Raw genomic sequence first — 19,119 nt, forward strand, 5'->3', positions numbered from 1 at the left:
ATCGCTTTTGAGCACTACACCTGGAAGTGACTCACAATAGGGGTTGCCAGGTCAACATTTTTTTTCCGCGGAATTGGGCTAATTTTTAAGAGATGTCGCGGGTTGCCCTTCAGACACGGTATATTGTCATAAATAAACCCTGAGAACATGGTGAGAAATTAACTGCTGCATATGTTTGCTATCATTACCCTTCCTCATCCATTCTGCATAAAGGATTTGCTGTTTATAGATCGTATATATTAACTATAATGATAATTTTAGGACCTTGGTTTAACTGTTTAGGGTAAACTGCTTTTAATGTGTGACACGCCAAATATGTATGCTGTTCATGCTGTCTTTGTAGATATTACAGCACATTTGATAATAATAGTAATGCTGTTGTATGATATAGCAGTGACATATTTTTAATTCTGGCATTGGGCTGTTTTCTGGGTTGTTACCTTTGGGCTGGTTTATGGCAGATTTTGATTGGCCACTTGGCAGATTTTCTTAGACCTGGCAACCCTGCTCACTGCCACACGGACACAATAGAGCTGCTGTGACAATGTGTAGCAGACATTCCTTGACGTAGCAGAGTCGTGTCGCTGTCTATTAGTTGTACTTTGAATAATTGTCTTAAGACTTATAGCAGCTGGTTTACTGTCATTTTTGCCTTAACGAATTAGCTTGGTGAGTGCGCTAACGCTAGCTAGCTAAGCAGCTGCTTGAGCGCTGCTTCTTGGTTGTGTTATATTCCCCCATATACATTGTTGCTCTCTAACTAATCTGATTTAGCAGGATTATGGCGTTTCCTCTTGATATTAACCAGTTATTCCCCGAGAGGGTCACGCTCTTGGACCAGACTCTTGTTGCAGAGAATCGTAAATCAACAGAAAGGTAAGTTAGAAGACCCGATATTCCTCTTTATAATTAGTTTGTGTTTTACATAGTACCTACAGACATATAGTAGCCTACTGTGTCTGGATCTCTTGAGTGGAGAGAATGTCAAATTAAATTCCATTCAGAAGTCCCAATTCAAGCAATCATGCGTATGTAATTAAAAGCCTTTCCTTTGTGTTTTCACATTTTTCTCTCTTGTCATATAAAAGATAATGTATTTTCCTTTTTACAACAATGCCCAATTGAATCTTCTTATCTTATCATGTTGTTGTCATATTGTTCTACCATTTTCATATTTGCAGACCAGATCTTTTGGCACACATAGTCACGGTCATTGATGAACTTGGAAGAGCCTCTGCAAAGGTCGGTTTCTGTAGTTGTTGGAGTATTTTTATGATTTTATGTTTTTATGTATGTTAAAGCACAGTTTATTTTTTACAGATATATATAATCAGTGACCACAGAAATAGAACCCTTATTGCTAAGAACCGCTTTTTGCCCTGATCGTACTTCTTGACAGAATCATTAGCATTTTGTTGGACTATCTATTGTCCAGGAAATTATTGTGATAAATTACATTATTGTCGTCATTTTGAAACCATTATATGCCACTGATTTAATGATATTATTGCATAATGATGCATGTACACTATTTCAAAGAGCAATGAACTTTTAATTCTAAAGAATATTCAGTATGACATGTGAATTAGAATTAATAATAATAAAATATCCTGAATAAATATTAAATAAATAAAATAAACCACGCTCAAAAGCAAAGCCAAAAGTTTAAAGGCCTCTCTGGCTCTGATACCAAAAATTGCTCTTGAATTAAACAACAAACTACAGTAAACTGAATGGGAGGGTTATGATTTAGATGAGATTTTAGCTTTGTATTGAATTATGTTTTTGTGTGTGTGTGTGTGTCTGTGTGTCTGTCTGTCTGTCTCCCTCCCTCCCTCCTCGTCTTTGCAATCCTTCACACACAACCTGGCTATCACATAAATTAATCAATGGTGTTGGTTCATGAATCTGGATCGTTTCAGTCACTTTAACACTGATGTCCTGGCTATGCGCGTCTCGTGGTGCACACAAAATGTTGGGCTTTATTTCAATGTGTTTAAATCGGACCCATAAACTCTGGAGTGAATCACACAAAATCAACTTCCTGTACCCTTCAGGTCTTTATAACTTCTGATGAGTGTTGGTGTTTTTTGTTAACGTGTAAAGTGAGTGCAGGTCAACAGCAGTGTGGAGGGAGGACACCCAGACAAGAGACTCTGAAACGATACAAACCGCTTCTGCTTTGATCTGATCCTGAAGCAGTGGCGCTACAGCGTTGGTCCGTAGTGGAAATCTTATATTCACACTTTTTGTTGCCACTTTTTGACAAACCACCTCATTCACATTAATGTCCTCTCCTTATACTCACTTCACTGTTGTTTTTGTGTGTGCGAGGGGGGGGGGGCAGCCCGGGGGCCAGTGTGTTTGAGTGTAAACTCTACTCTCAGACTGAATAGGGGAGATGAGAGAAGCGACGCGACGCACCATCTAAATGTTAGGCACACATGTGCGACGAAGCAACACTTTAGTCACACTTCACAGATTTTTGGTCGCATGTGCGGGAAATGTTCCATGCACAAATATTGGATCTGTAGACACACCCATCCACAGTGATATCAGGGTGCTCTGACATAACCTGGAGTCCAGTTCTTCATCGCCACAGCTAGGGGGCCTGATATTGTTGATAATAGTTTTTTCTAAAAAATGACTGAACAACTCGGTAGTTCACTCATCTGTGTGGTTCCTTGTTTTCCACAGGCCCAACAACTCACAACTCCAATAACAAGTGCTTCCAAACTACAGTCCCAGAGGCATCAGCTGTATCTGCTGAAGGACGGAGATAGCAACAGGTATACATTGTTTTGTCCTTCAGCTTTTACATATTTTACACACACGCGCACATACACACACACACTCACACACACACACTTGTCTCTGGACTTATTTCCTCAGTCATACTCTGCAAGTTATTCACAATAGAGAGTCTTGATCACTGCACTTAACTGTACAACCCCCTCGATCCCTTTTGAATTTGCTACCCCTCCTTTCTCCTACAGAGGACATGGTATTGTTGTGGGATTTCTCAAGGTCGGCTACAAGAAGTTATTTCTTCTTGTGAGTCACCTATTTTCCTTTTTTTGTGAAAGAATTCTGTCTTTTCAGGCCAGCTATAATTATCATCATAATAATTATACTGTGCAGTTATACTTGTTGCTCTTCCTCCACAGGACAGACAGGGTGTGCACATAGAGGCAGAGCCACTGTGTGTTTTGGATTTCTACATTGCAGAGAACTTTCAGAGACATGGCTATGGATCAGAGCTGTTTGACTTCATGCTGCAGGTGAACCATTTCTCTCTCTTGGCCAAATCATTTGAACACCCACAGACAAGGTGTAATGGGACAAGACAACACAGATCTTGGTGATGATAAAGACTGCATGTATCTTGTAGGATAATTAGAGTAGAAGGAAAAAAGAAAAAATGAGAAAAGTGGGATCATTGTTGATGGAACAGGTGACCAGGGGCCTCATTTATAACCGTTACCTACGACGGCAGAGATGTGAGGAGGTGAACTGAAGCAGATTAATGATCCAATTCATCATTAACATTGAAACCAACAGCGTTATGTGTGCTCACATGACATAACTGTTCTACAAGAACCTTCAATTGAAAAAGATATAAAACAACTTACAGCAAATTATGTTCAGATTCTATTAAACAGTGGAGTTGCAGAGCCAAGTCATTAATAGTTTTTAATATCTTCTAACACGCGTGTATGTATAAGTATGAGTGTGTAAAATCACCGCAGTGAACGTGACTGTGCCATCAGGCTCACAGAGCGCACTGGAGATCACTTAAAAAAGGTAAAGAAAAAATATTCATTTTCAAACTTCTATTTCCAAACAATGTCCCAGAGTGAAGGTTAAGATACCACTGATGTGTGAAGTAATAGGTCAAATTGCTCTAAATATATAAATACTGTGGTGACACTCATGAGTAATGCTTCGTGATGGATGCACTGGCACTGAGAGTGTAGAGAGGATTTGGAGGAAATAAGTGTTCAGAGATCACAAAGATTTTTGTCCCATGATGATGACGGATTAATCCGCTGATATAGCTTATATGGATCTGTGATCTTGTGCTGAACTGAGTCCAGTATTACACAGATCGACCTGACGGAACCAAACCTTTACAAACACAAGTACTTGCCACTGGTTTATTAGCCAACAGGTCTACTTTAATAATCCTGCAGTTTTGGATTATTAAAATACCCACAGGCGATACAACAAGTTCACTCACATTCTGACAGTGTGATGCGATTATTCATTTGTCTCCACCTTTGAATTAGATTTTTAAAATTTTTATTTCAGGCACCGTTCTTTCTATCGTAGTCACTCTCACTCAATGTATTACCAGCAGAAGCAATGTATCAGTGTCTTTTCTTTATCAATGACATCACTGCTGTGGCCACCAAACAATCTTTCAGTCTTTAACTCCAAATCATTAACCATCACCTCGTTGACGGAGTCAGAGAGTTTCGCCTCTCTCATCGCTTGATGCCATGATTCACAGTAGAAACCCATTAGTCTGCAGGATAATTTAATATTCATGACGTGCTTTCACTTATGCACATTTCCAGGTTGAGTGTGATTTATCAAGAGAAAATTACCATAAGGTGTGTGTGCACATGGTTTTATAAATTGGAATCAGTTTTTGTGCACATACGCTTTTTGTATGAATCCAATGCACTGTTTTATAAATGAGGCCCCGGGTGTTTTTTTAAGATTTTTTTCTAGATCCTGTATGTGTATTTGTTGATCTCTGCAATTCATCTGTATTCAGTGTTTCCCACCACAGAAATCTCCTGGAACTTAACAGAACTCTAGGTTTATAAGTCCTATTTTGAATGGCACAAAGTAAAATTAAACCAAGGTCCCAGTATGCTTTTAACAACCTCCTCAAGGGTGAAAAGCCAGCCCGCTGTTAAAGGAGAAGTTAGTTTTTTTTCAACCTGGTCCTTATTTCCAGCATATGGTATGTAGATCTAATCACCCATAAAGGTTTGGAGTAACTTGGAGTCCTTCGGACACTTTTCAATCCATACGCGATCGGCGTATATCCATGCAACGCAAGGGTTCCGGGCATCCACAATACAGCTTCTAAATAACGCATTATCTGCCGCGAAACTGTTTATTTACTATGAATCGCAAGCACTAGTCCCCTGTGAGTCCAAGTTGCTTTGTTTACATCCCGGGCTTTCACTGGGGTGACGTCACCGAGGCGTGCAGCCTGACAATCAGCTGTGTTTGTTTACACAGAGTTTGCTGCTGCTAGTTTTGCGCAACATGGCAGAATGCTTATCAGGTGCTTTACAGTACAGTATTTTTTTAAAGCAGCTGTGTCCTCGTGCTCGGGCATATTCACCCGGTTAAAGGCTGGCTAACTTCAGCGGGCTAACGAGCAGCCTCGGAGCTAGTGTTAGCTTAGCGAACCGATTTGTTGATTAAACAGGAAGACAACTTGCTCCGGTTCGCTAAGTTAATGCTAGCTCCGAGGCTGGCGAGACTCACAGGGGACTACTGCTGGCGATTCAGAGTTTCGCGGCAGATAATGGGTTATTTAGAGGCTGTATTGTGGATGCCCCGAACCCTTGCGTTGTATGGATATACGCCGATAGTGTGTGGATCTAAAACCGTCCGAAGGACTCCAAGTTACTCCAAACCTTTATGGGTGAGTAGATCTACATACTATATGCTGGAAATAAGAACCAGGTTGAAAAAAACCGAACTTCTCCTTTAAATGTATTAAAAAAGGCACATACCTTCATTCTCTTAACTCATTGCAGTCGGTGATATACAAGAGGTGGCAGATTAATTACTAATACAATTGAATAAGGCACCGACAGTGCAAAGGCCCTATTGAAATGATGATTATTATTATTATTATTTTTCATTCAATGAATGACCTTTTTGAGGGCTTAAACATACACGAAAAATCAAGAAACCTTGCAGAAAATTCAAAATTGGTGACAATTGACGTATTCTGGAGGAATTTAAAATGGGCGTTGCAAAATGGCTGAACAGCGCCATCTAGAACACAGCCCCTGAGTTTGCTTTCATGGATCTAATCAAAAATCAGTATGACCAGAGGAGCAAAGAAGTCAGCCGTTTTGGATTTAGTGGCCATTTTGGCTATTTTATATTTTGTGTATTTTAACAAACTCCTCCTAGAGCTTTCATCAAATCAACTTCAAATTCGGTGAGTGTCATTATAACAAGATGGAGATTAAAACTACACAACCATGTCAAACTTTGTCATTAGGACCTCAAGACTGATATGCTAGACCAAACAGGAAGTCAGCCTTTTGAACAAGGCGCCATTTTTGACCATTTACATGTGTTGTATTTGAACAAACTCCTCTTAGAGCTTTCATCAGACGAACTTTAAATTCAGTAAGTGGTATCTCAACTCCATGGAGATTAACACTACCTGGTTTTTTTTTGTGTACATAACATGATCTGACCTTGGCGTCAAATTTTGATGATACGCCTAAAGAGACGGATTTATTAACACTTTCTTGCATTGTCCAATCAGCCTTAAAAACTCATTCACACAATCGCAGTCTGGCCTTGAACAGATCCATGTGTCAATATTGACTCATTATAACAGCGCCACCGGCTGTTGACAGGAAGTGACATGTTTTATACTTTGATGCACTGCTGCCAGCTGCTTTACAATATACAGCTCAAATGAGCTCAGACAAGCTCTAAGAACATGGTCAGAATTGTGACATTCCCTCAAACCATGTAAACATTGATGTACGGCGAGGGATTAATCTTCGCTGCACATCAATGTTTAGGAGACAAAGTTGTCATAACTGCACTGTGCATTATCCAATCAGCCCCAAAATTATGTTACATGATCAGAGTCCAGGCCTGAACAGCTCCATATTCAATATTGAGTCAAGGCAATCACCTAATTCAAAGTTCTAAGTTGGGTTCAGAGCATGTCTATCCAAACCTTGAATTTGCAAGGGACTTTGCCACAGTGGCACCCAACACAACCTGAGGACAGCCACTTCCGACTAAGCATCTTTTATTAATTTAAATCAAAAACATTAAACACTCAATAATCACTGAAACATAAATTGCCCTGCACGTAACCTCCTTGGCAGCACAGTGTAAATCTCTGGCTCTGTGTTTCTCCAGTCCATGACACAGTCTCTCTGTGTCTTTGTCTTCCCCATGTGTGTCAGTCCCCTCTGTGTATCAATCTCCATTTGTGGTAGAGCTTCCACATTTTAAAGCAACTTCATTCAGCTGTGCCAATTGCCCTCCCTTTTACAGCTGGAGGTGCTTTGATGAGCAACCTCCATAAATGCATTTTTTTAAATTAGTTGAGAGAAATGAAAAAACTTAAAGAAATGTACCCATAAACAAATTTCATTGCTATGTGCGGTTCATCAGTGATGGCATGTTTTCTCTTTCTCTCCTTTAGCACAAGAATTTAGAGCCAGCGCTGATGGCTTATGACAGGCCCTCACCAAAATTTCTGTCGTTCCTGGCAAAGAATTACTGGCTGACACACAGTGTCCCACAGGTACAATCTTTACTTTCCAACAATATTATGAATGTATGAATGGTTAGTCCTCTTTTCCAGTTCTATTAATGAGATATCTCTTCAATATCACTTTTCCCTAGAGGGCACAATGACAACACCGTTGTCACTCATTACAGTGTGTGGAATGCCAAGCCTCGCAAAGAATGACTTTGCATGTGAGATGACACTGGTTGGCAATGTGTTTGCTAATAATGCTATCTCAGGAAAGTTCGAGCATTAGTCAATTACCTCTCAATAATCTTTACCTCTGAGATGAAACAAGTCCATTCCCACTTTAAGCCATGGTGCCAAATCAGCTACCACCATTGGCTCTTTGCTTTGTTTGTTTCTGTGTTTCTGGCATGTATCACATTTGCTTATCGGTGTCTCAATGTCTTTGTTTATTCCAGGCCAGAAAACTGTCCCTTGCCCTCCTTTTACATTTTTCAATTCCTAGATGGGCTTCATGTATCATGTGTTACATGTCCATTCTCAAAGCTTGTGGAATGACAATTCTGCACAATATTCCATCCACAACACTAAGTTCACCTCTGATAATCTGTTGCAGTTCTGTGTCCTTTGCTGTAGCCTCGGCTATTTGACTTGACTGAGCGTCTGATACAGGCAGTGCAGCAGATACCATATTCATGTGGCATTGAATGTCCTCATGGGTACTCCGGAGAGGGCTTCAGCTACTAGAGTGTAAATCAGTTCAAGTCATACTTCTGCATCTTCATGATCAGATGTCCAATCCGTCGAGACATCTTGATTAGATTCTTTTTGATTATCAAGACTGGTGGTCTGTGATCCATCTCTACAGTGAAACATGGCAGTCCATAGCTGTGAAACTGCTTGATGAAATATTTCAGGTGCTGATTTTATTCCAAAAGGCATTCTGAGGAAGCAGTATCTTCCAAATGGTGTGTTTAAGGTATTGTACTTGATGCTACTTCCATCCAGTTTTAGCTGCAAGAAGCATCAATGCATTGAGCTTTGAGAAGTAACAAACTCCTGCCTTTTCACTGATGATTTCTTCACGTGTGGGTATTTGAGCACCTGCAGGTGACGATCACGTCCTCAATCTGCTGTGCAGGTTGAGTCTGTGTGCGCTGTCTTTACTGATGCAACATCATTGTCATTCACTTGCACTGTAGCTCCTCCCGCCATCTCACTTAACCTTTTCATTTGCTTTTGGGAAAGCTAACTTGCCTGGCAGGTCAATATCTGCCAGGCAAGTTAGCTTTCCTCCAGTTAGTTGCCTCCAGCGTCAGCACCATTTCCCAAAGTAGCCTTTTACTGACTTTCATGCTAAAAACAATCTGGTCCATGATCATGGAGTCTTTCAGTGTTTCAAAGTTGTGCGACTGCGCTTTTAGCTGCAAGTCTGTCAGACAGCTATCTGGGCTCATGCTGATCCTGTGTAAACATGGCCCCCTCTGTGGACTGAACCCGCTCCTGATGTTAATATAAAGTATTTAAATATAAAGGGTAAAGAGGACAACAATTCGTTCAATTGAGATAATACACTGTAGTTAACACACTGTGGCGGCGGGGTGTGGTTAGGGCGCCAACTGCTGGACAACAGGGAGGAGTGGCTCAGCAGGTGATCGGACAGCTGTGCAGAATCAGGTAATCAGGCAATCAATAAGAGCACGCTGGTAACCTGGTTCTACTCTCTTGCAGTAGGCTGGGTTCCTGAGACTGGAGCAGCTGGCGGACGTGTGTGGATGTGTGTGTGGGTTGAGTGACCCTTGTATATATATGTGTGTGGTTGCCAGATGAGGCTACAAGAATAAAGACTGTTGCCAAAATTGCCATTCTCTCCTCCCGTGTGTATCCGGAGTGGGCCGAGTATTCCCACACACACCAATGGTATTATTATATATTTGATGTCTGACAATAGAGCCCTTTCACAGAAATCATACACACAGAACCTTTATTTGCACCTGAGCAAGCTCTGTTTTCTGAATGAATGCTGTGAAATTTGTTTGAAATTAAGGAACGATATAATGAAAATCTATCCGCAAAAGACGTACACACACACTCATAACTCACAAAGACATACACAGTGTGTTCGGACACGTGTAAACTCAGTCTGGGTAAAAACAACAGATGGCAGTGTGCCCGTTTTTGTTTGACGCGGTTAATGCAGCTCACGGCCCAAAGGATATAGACGCAGAGAGGAACAGTAAGTTACTAACAGAGTTGATAAAAATGAAGTAAAAAAAAAAACTTTTAGGGTCCAAACGAGAATGAATAGACTCCAAATTAAGACTGTAAGTGGACTAAGTGGAGCTATGCATGGCTCCCTCGGTGTCTGCCCCAGTCTTGGTGGCAATCACCGCTGTGGAGCTGTCCGTGGTTTCTGTCTGTAGCGAGGGAATGTTTATTTATCGCAAGTCATATCTCATCACGATATTCAACAATGTTATTGCATGTTTTCCTAATATCGTGCAGCCCTAGTTGAAATTTCTATGATCTAGAAAGCAGACCTGTTAGCCTAGATTATTTATGGATTCATACATTGGCCTCATGCAAGAAAATTTTCTGATTATTATCCCTCATATTTTTTTAACGGTATGTTCGTGCGAACATGCTTCTTAAGACGTCAATGCTTCAAACTTCCAAAAATTGTGTAAATGATGAATGCCACCTGTGTATGTTAGGGAACTTGGAGGAAGATAGCAAATTAGCATAATTACTGCCCCAATAATGACAAAATATTGATTCAAAATTCATTCATGAAAATGTTCAAAAATTTTAAAGAAAAATATTACTTTTTCTAAGATTGAAGTCTTGCTTTTAGAAATCCAGAGAGGAAAGTATATAATTTTCATATTTATGGTCAAAGTGATGTTGAAGGTTTGTCACCTTTGGGTCGCACTATCATTGAAGTAAAGAAAAAGTGGGTACGTATGAGTGAGGAGCACAAGAGGAAAATCTGTCTCTCATATGGATGAAAAAGATACATTGTGATGTTTATGTTTTCTGCTGGTGTTGGATCAGTACAACTTTGTCCCTGGAAATGGTAATTTAAATATGTAGAGTAAATATAGTTAAATATGCAGCATATGCTAAGATAATTTAACATGCTTTCTCTGGCGTGTAGTGCAGCTTGTGGACAGCTGTGTCAAGTCTCATCCCTGTGGCCTTCACAATACCAACTGTGCTCGACTACACTACAATTGCACATGCTATGCTCGTTTTATGGGTGGTCCTGTCTTGTCAGGGGGTTGACTAGAGATGTTATGAGCCAGGGAGTTCAATCGATTAATCAATCACATGGACAAATATTTCAGGTAAATTATCTGAAAACAGCTTTCATGGTGACAATTAATAATGGACAAGTCTAGCCACAAATGAGTTGTGCACTCACCTGGTTGTTACACAGCTGTGTTCAGCAGGTGCGCTGATAGATTTAGAATTGTATTATAATTTGAATTTCAGAGATAAACAGAACAATGTTGACAAATTAAGGAGGTGTAATTTATTCATTTATTTATAATTGCTTCAGAGTAATGACATATTTAATGCATTAGTGACAATCTTGCAGACTTATTTCACATGAATCCCACTACAGGTCTGGTAAATTCACAACTGTGTGAATAAAATATATTTTCCTAAATCACGCATATGCACCACATTTGTTTGTATGAAAGGTTTTTGCATGAGACGCAATGTTACCAGAGGTTGAAAAGTCCTTAATGATGGCAGACCAGACTAAGTTTAGCTTGACATGTACCCAGTGTCTTTGTCAGAAAAAGGGTCCCCTGGACAGCAAGATCAGTGAATTGTAAACTCCTAAAACACTCTTTCACTAAAAAAGGCAGTGTGCATTAGGATGAACACACAAGGTTACAAGGCAGATGAAAACTGAAAGTAAACTGAGTGAGTAATATCTGTATTTTGTAAAAAAAACAATCAGGATTTAACTTCTTCCATTTTTTATCAACCTTATATCAAGGCCCATTTTTGTTATGTCTTTCTGTTTATTCTATCCAGGTCAATAACTTTGTGGTGTTTGAGGGATTCTTCCTCAACAGAACAGGTAACATTTTCACTGATTAACATGAGCTATGGGATGTGGGCAAGTGGGCATTTGAAAATACTGGCTGAACCTGTGACTGGTTAATATTCTTTGGTAATAACATCATATTATACAGTGTTGTCATTAAGTTCAGGTACACAAAATTTTCAGCTTCAAACATCTTTTCTCCAATAATAAAGTTTTAATGTATGTATGATGCTTGGTCTCTATAAAGAAGGGTCTATCTGCAGCTTGCTGTCTACAAAAATATGGCAAGTACCAAGCCAGTGGTACAACTATTTTAGCAGTTTCACTTAAAATGAACCGCTAGCTAAAAATGTGTAAAATCCTGATGTCACATCAGCTCCTGTTCCACCAGTTTTCTGATACTGTCTGAAAGGTCTGAAATGCCCTCCTTACTGCAATGTGCATAAAGCAAGATAGTAGCTGTTGGCTTCTTTTGTATTTGTGTTACCCATCATCATCCTTTTAATATAATCTTCCCATATTTCTAACTTCAATTTCTATTATTGACATCATTAATATGCAAGCTTCGAGTTTCACATTTCTTCTACAAGAGGGGATAGTTGTTTCCTCAATCCGCATGCACATAGATGCACTGATGGCAAAAAAAAACTGCACTGTAAAGCGGGTTGAGTGGTAATCAAGACCAGAACAGCACTATATAAATACAGACCATTAACCATTTTTGAACTTGTTAACACTTAACTTGCGTCTGATTCACATCATTGAATAAATGAACACAAATATGATCATCCTATATATATATATATATATATGTATATATATATATATAAAAGATAAGGATAAGTGTTGTGAGTGACCCCTCTACAGCTTGGTACTCATCAGCATGTTTTGTAGTAACTGTCGATTCAGATGACAGATGACTTGACAAACATGACCAAAGGTTTAGAAATGCAATACCAAATTGTGGAAATATTAATGTATTCCAAACAGGGGACAGGGTGTAAGGAAGCTAGTCAGTGTCTAAATTTAAGAAACATTGACATGGCTGGTGTTAGATTGAGGCTGCTAGTCTTGTAACAGATTTTTTTCAGAGTAAGTAAGGAGCTGGATATTTTGATGATACATAGTCTAGACTTGGTTTCAAGTTAATGTTTTAAATCTGCTCTTAGCAGTATGAGATTGCAATACCAATATGTAGATTGTGCCTTAGGGTGGATCCTCCTTAAGCCTTGCCAACCTTCTCCACCAGCTAATCTTAGGTGGTTTTGCAGGGTGGGGGGAAGGAGGGAGTGAGACTCATCATTTTCTGGGCCCTGCTGAGTGTGTTCTCTTCCACAGTTGCCCAGTTGAGAAAGGTTCCCCTAAAAAAACCAGATGGAGAGATCAAACCATACTCTGTAATGGAGAGAGAAGGTAAAATCATTTCAGTCAGCCATACACAGAAATTAAACAAATGCATTCAACAGAAGGAAACATTGGTGTCTGAAAACCTTTCAGCCATGTTACCAGCAAGGGAAATTATAGTGACAGTATGTGAGAGTAAAAGATAAATGTATTATACAAACCCATAACATAAATATTTAAAATATATTTCTATTTAATGAGGTTACCTATCGTGCCTTCTACCATTTTACAGAGATTGTATTGTTAAATTGTGGTCTAGTTGGACTCTGCAACATACCATGTAAATATAAGAGTTTTTTATAACTGTGCATTGCAAAAGCATGTCTAGTGTAAGACAAGATCTACCTTATGACCAGTTAAAAAATTCACTGAAAAAAGAACAGTTCTTCTAGATATGAAGGACAACAATTAGATTACCACATTGTGTTTTACAAACAATTGTAAAGGTTCAAACTATTATTATTATAATACTATTATTTTCCATTATATCTACTGTTATTTTTGTTGATTATAATTGATTGAAATTGATTGCACACCCTGCTCAGGTGGCAGTGTAAAACAAAACTTAACAAAAATGATTACAAGATCAAATTGACGACAGCCTAGATCACTGAAGTCATGAGCCATACACATAAACAAATGTATAAAACTTCTCCATGATAGAAAGAGAAAAAGTTCTTTCAATTTTTGATATAAATTAATTTACTTACTTCCTACTTTGCAGTTGTAAATCAGGAGCAGAGGGCTCTTTCTTGGCCATTCCCTCCGCCTCACTCCCCCCAGCAGTCAGTATCGTCGCAGAGCTCCAATTCCCTCAGTGGGGGATCCTCCCCAAGCAGGGTGCCCCTTCAAGTCAGCTCAGCTTCTGCGGTTGTAGGCAATAGAGACGACAGCCCACAGTCCCCTCTCATCGAGCGTTGCAGGGCAAGACGCACCAGGTAAGAAATGGCATGCATCCCCGTCTTTCCTATGGACGGTATAAGGTACAATGTGATGTGTTTTTACTGACAATCTTTTAAAATAATTCACATGTCTGCTGGGATTTGTCACAGAATGAGGAGGAAATACACTTCTCATAAAAATTAAGGGTACACTTAATCGTCACAGTACAACAGCAAGTCAGTTAAATGTCAGGGAAATCAATGTGTCCATTTAGGAAGCGCAAGTGGTAAGGAATCAGTTTCACCTGCTTTGGTTAAAGTTAAAGTGACAACAGGTGCAATAGAGAAGCAAAATCAAGACAACCCCCAAAAAGGGAATGGCTTTGCATGTGCTGGCCACAGACAGCTGCCCTCTCTTTATCCTTCCTGACTAATTCTTTTTTAGTTTTGTGTCCTGCCAGTGTCCTTGTCACTACTGGTAGCATGAGGCGGGATCTGCAGCCCGATCAGGTTGCACAGGTAGCTCCTCCAGGAATGCAGATCCATACATGCAGTCACAAGAGGGTTTGCTGTGTCTACCAGCACATTCTCAAGAGCATGGAGGACAGGGCCATAGAATGGCATCAACCTAGCAGCAGGACTGGTATCTGCTCCTTTGTGTGAGGAGGAATAGGAGGAGCAATGCTAGACCCCTACAAAATGACCCCCAGCAGGCTACAGGTGTGCATGTTTCTGACCAAACTGTCAGAAACTTTCTGTCAATATTCTCAAAGGGTCGCACAAACCTCCATGTCATAGCCAAAGGTACCTTGACTGCTGTTAGGTAATGGGATGAAATCCTCAGAGAGATTGCTAGACCTTATACTGGTACAGTAGGCCCCGGGTTCCTCCTGGTGCAGGACAATGCCCGGCCTTATGTGGCCAGAGTTTGAAACCAGTTCCTTGATGATGAAGGCATTCATGACATTGACTGGCCCTCTAGTTCCCCTGTCCTAAATCCAAATGAGCACCTATGGGAAATTATGTACTGGTGCATCCGACGTTGCCAAGGACCACCACAGACTGTGCAGGAGCTCACTGATGCCCTGATCCAGGTCTGGGAGGAGATCTACCCAGGACACCATCAGACAACTCATCAGGAGCATGCCCACCTTTTTGGGTGTGCATACAGGCATGTGGGGGCCATACACAGTACTGAGTAACATTATGAGTTGCTGTGATAAAAGTCACGCAAGTTGGATCTGATCACCCTGAGTTTTCAATTTTTTTCTTGGATTTTCGGTATGATTTTGAATCCAAGCCTCACTGGGTTAATGATTTAGCTTAATGATTGACCATTGTTACATAATTTTGCCCTCAACAAAGTAAAGATTTTCACCTTGAATAATTCGTCAATCATCAAGATCTGATGTGTGATTTAAGTGTTCCCTTAATTTTTTTGAGCAGTGTATAATCTGCACAGTGTGTTGGCCTGAGAAACAGAAAATAACTGCTATTTTACAGTTTGTGAGCATATACATTTAATTGTCTTTGCCATTACGACTGTCATCTAACTATTTACTAAAAATCCCTGCATTTTGAGTGGATCCAGCCACAACATTTCACTGTTCACTGTTTCAATGCCCCTCTGGAGCAGGGTTGAAGTTATGTTAATGGTGTCAGCCACTGAGAAATCTATGGGTAGATTACTTCACTAAAACTGTCAGATAATTATGTCAACATTTAAACTAATGGATAACTTCAGGGGCTTAACAATCATAAATGAGACAAAAATTAATATCTGAAAATTGTTGTTATACAATCACTAATCATCAATCAATCAAATTGGATTACAGCACATAGTCACAAATCACAATTAGTCTCATAAGGTTAGACCCCACATTAGCCAAGACAAGAACACTAATTTAAATCAAACCACCTGTCTAAGCCTGATTCAGTGGCATCTCCAGGTTGCTCCTATTTAGCCTTAACCGGAAAGTCCAGACAGTGGTCCAAATCAAGGTTGTATGCATTCGATCTGGTTAGTTATGGTTTCACATTGCACTTCAGGGAGCGAACTAAAGACTTTTATATGACATAAATACTTCCTGTCATCATCACCTAGGTGGGCTTCGTCTTCGTACTTGACATTAGTTGGCTTGTATTTGGGAATAAGTCTGATGTTGGTATGTTGTAGTTATTGTATCTTTTTTGAATTAAGTAGAATTAAGTTGAAAATGTCCACTTTCCATTTGAATGGAGAAAGTAATCCAGGCAGTTAATGTTTTTATTTTCATTGCTACTGTAATATTATTATGCTATTACTACCAGTATCACCATTCAACAGTATGACCACATTATCATCCGAGGGGAAGACAGTGAGCAATGCTGTGAGCTGTTTTCACTTTTTCTTCTGTTTTTTAATGCTAATTTTTTTTAGTGCAACCAGTTGAAGGGTCTGAAGTTTTTTCAAACTGCAAACACGCAGGACGGTGGTTCAGTTTGATCTGGACCTAGACCACCCCTTTTGGTAGGACTCAATTTAGTTCTGTGGGTCTGGACTGTTGTCCGAGGCACCTTTCACACCTGTTATTTTGGTTTGCATTAAACTGAAAAGACAAAACGTCTCGACCAAAACAGGGCGGTATGAAAACACTTTAAGTTGCATCATGCGTTTGAACCCTGATACTTGTGTACTGATTGAATGTTTGCTGACGTTGAAACACAATGCACTATTCCTAATACGAGTTTTATATGAGATGGGAAAGCTGCATTGTGTAGAGGGCTGGTGTCAGTGTTTGGCAGATGAATGCAACATTTCTCTTATTGATCTCTTAATTGTGTCCAGTATAAAGAACCAATACCTGCTCTCTCCTGTCTATTTATTCTACTAAACCACAACTTTCTAAACACTGTCTCTTTCTCTCTCTTTCTCTCTCTTTCCCTTCCCCATCATTGTGTTGTTCAACCATTCCACCCCATTTATCTTATTTGACCTCTTGATACATTTTGTTATCTCACCCTAACGCTGTCATCATCAACCGCTAATATAGTTCTCTTAATAGATCTCAGCTGGGCTTCCATTGACCAGCCACTGACTGCCACTGACTGGCACCATAGGATTCTTCCTTTTAAAGGAATGGTTCTGGTGTCTTAGTTTACTCGATAGCCTGTTTCTTTTATGTGGAGAAAGAGACTAATGTTTATTACTGGACAGAAATCAGGAGAAGCTCTCTTAGGCCTTTTAGAAACATATTTCCCTCCTAGCAGCAGAGGGGATAGCTTGATAGCTCTGTGTTATCTTGTCACTTTTGCTTATTTTTTTTAGAACCAATTAAATCTGTGCCACACAACTGCAATGGAGATTGCCTTTTATCATACTACAGTTACGTACATGCATTAACCATTGTTAGTAACCAAACAATACTAATGATTGTTAAATTTTCACGTTTTATGTTTGGTGGCATTTATACACCCTGAATGCATTGTTTTCTCTTTGTTTTGTAATTATGTCCCTTTTTACCTTTGTTTCCTTTTTGTTTGCTGTTACTTAATTGTCCTTTGGCTTGCACTTCTCTCCCGTCTTCTACTCTTGTTCTTTTTTTTTCACCATGTTCTCTATCCTCGTTGCTAGCTGTTGCCATCTCCCCTAAAGCCAACAGGGTCTAGCTGCTAGATGCAGCCTGAACCATTGGCACTTGGACAACAGAGCTGTTGGACTGCTCGACAGGCATACACATGCCAGGTAAGATTTAGTGAAGATGTTAATGGCAGTCAAAAACCTTTTTAGACTCATACAGGGAAGTCATACTGGCCTCATCAGTCAAAGTGAAAAGGGTGCTTTATTATTTGCCTCCTGCCTTCTAATGCAGCTTATAGTTAAGATATGGGAAATTCAAGTGGTTTAGTCATGTAAAACAGTGCTGCAAGGCAACTGCAACATTGACACTGATGTTACAAGCTGGCAGGCATGTAATGTAATGAAGGTAATGCAAAGGCATATTGACTAAGGGAAGAGATTAGATGAAGCTCTTGAAAATATAATGTGTTATAAACTTTTGAAGAAAATCTCAATAAACAAACATTGCTAAAATAATCATCAATGCAGCAAAAAGAATTACCTTTGCCATTTCTAAAAAAACATGGCAAAACTTGTTCTGTTGTCTGAGGCCATAAACACCACAAGAAGGGGTGTTAATATGGACTCTATGGTAACATGACCCCATTTAAATGTGGCAATATGCTGACTGGTCTTCATGTATTAGTATTACATGGTATCACGGTTCTACACACTATTGATCACTTCACTTTATCAATGTGTCCCCAAATCCTCCTCAGATGTTCAAAGGACTGTAATGCACAGAAATGTTTAGAAAATGTGTACAGATGAGTACAATGTGCTCAGGATTCTTTGTTTTCCTCAGTCAAAATGCTTCAGTTCTACGCATCTCTCAATACGACTAGGATGTTAGAAGGTATTAGAGTAATAACATAGCATCCTGACCTGTGTTTATCTGGCTCTAATTTCAACAAATTAATGGTGATGAGCTGCAGCATATTAGGTTAAAAATGTATTAAATGCCTGTTCACTCCACACATAGTTTAATAGACCCATAGGTCTACGATTCTCATTCCCATTTGGGCTTCTTAGGTCCATGTACTTTACAGCCAAAGTGTCATTCCGTCTAGATATAGGGATACAAAAAAATAAAAACATTTTCCATTTTGTGTTTTGATAATGAAAAATGGAAAATGAAAACACGATATGCTATCTGATTTCCTTTGGAAATCTGGAAGTAAAATAAGTGTTTGGAAATCTTATTTTTCTTTTAAATGTCATCCTATGATATATGAGTACAATGTTAGCACCATATATGTGATTTTAAAGCACCATATTGCAGAAATAGTGAATGATAAGCTCAGTACTTCCAGGACAGTGGTCTATGGCTGCATGATATTAGGAAAACATGCGATGACTATGTTCAATATCGTAATGTTGATATGAGTTGCGATAAATCAACATAAACAGTCCCTTGCTACGGATGCAGAGACCACAGACTTCTCCACAGCCAAATGTCTCCACAGAGAAGGCGGACAGCCTGGCCATACCACTGTTTTCCTTTTTGTGTTATGATAATGAAAAACGGGAAGTGAAAAAACGATATGTTATCTGATTTTCTTTCGAAATCTGGAAATAAAATAAGTGTATGGAAATCGTACTTTTTATTTTCGTGTTGATTTTTTTGTTGTGACCTGGAAGTGACTCCCTGGAGTTTGACTGTTACATGTTCAGGATGTCA

The 19,119-nt window shown here is 39.5% G+C and overlaps 1 protein-coding gene across 4 annotated transcripts; it reads left to right on the forward strand.

Annotated features, from left to right (window-relative positions):
- Positions 1-24: 24 nt before the first annotated feature.
- atat1 (alpha tubulin acetyltransferase 1) lies at positions 25-19,038 on the forward strand. Of its 4 annotated transcripts, none has more exons than XM_069522677.1 (11): positions 25-150; positions 775-876; positions 1,182-1,242; positions 2,698-2,789; positions 2,997-3,054; positions 3,168-3,281; positions 7,439-7,540; positions 11,543-11,588; positions 12,894-12,968; positions 13,684-13,897; positions 16,873-19,038. In XM_069522677.1, the coding sequence occupies exons 2-11, from the start codon at positions 782-784 to the stop codon at positions 16,904-16,906; spliced, it is 891 nt and encodes a 296-aa protein (XP_069378778.1). In that variant the 5' UTR covers positions 25-150; positions 775-781; the 3' UTR covers positions 16,907-19,038. The 4 variants fall into 4 exon arrangements, with proteins under 4 accessions (XP_069378778.1, XP_069378779.1, XP_069378775.1 ...); XM_069522674.1 differs by lacking the exon at positions 25-150 and adding an exon at positions 479-669; XM_069522676.1 differs by lacking the exon at positions 25-150 and adding an exon at positions 479-669 and having other exon boundaries at positions 778-876.
- The last annotated feature ends 81 nt before the right edge of the window (positions 19,039-19,119 follow it).

This window comes from Paralichthys olivaceus, chromosome 3 (genome assembly GCF_024713975.1).
Source record: "Paralichthys olivaceus isolate ysfri-2021 chromosome 3, ASM2471397v2, whole genome shotgun sequence".
NCBI classification, from domain to species: domain Eukaryota; kingdom Metazoa; phylum Chordata; class Actinopteri; order Pleuronectiformes; family Paralichthyidae; genus Paralichthys; species Paralichthys olivaceus.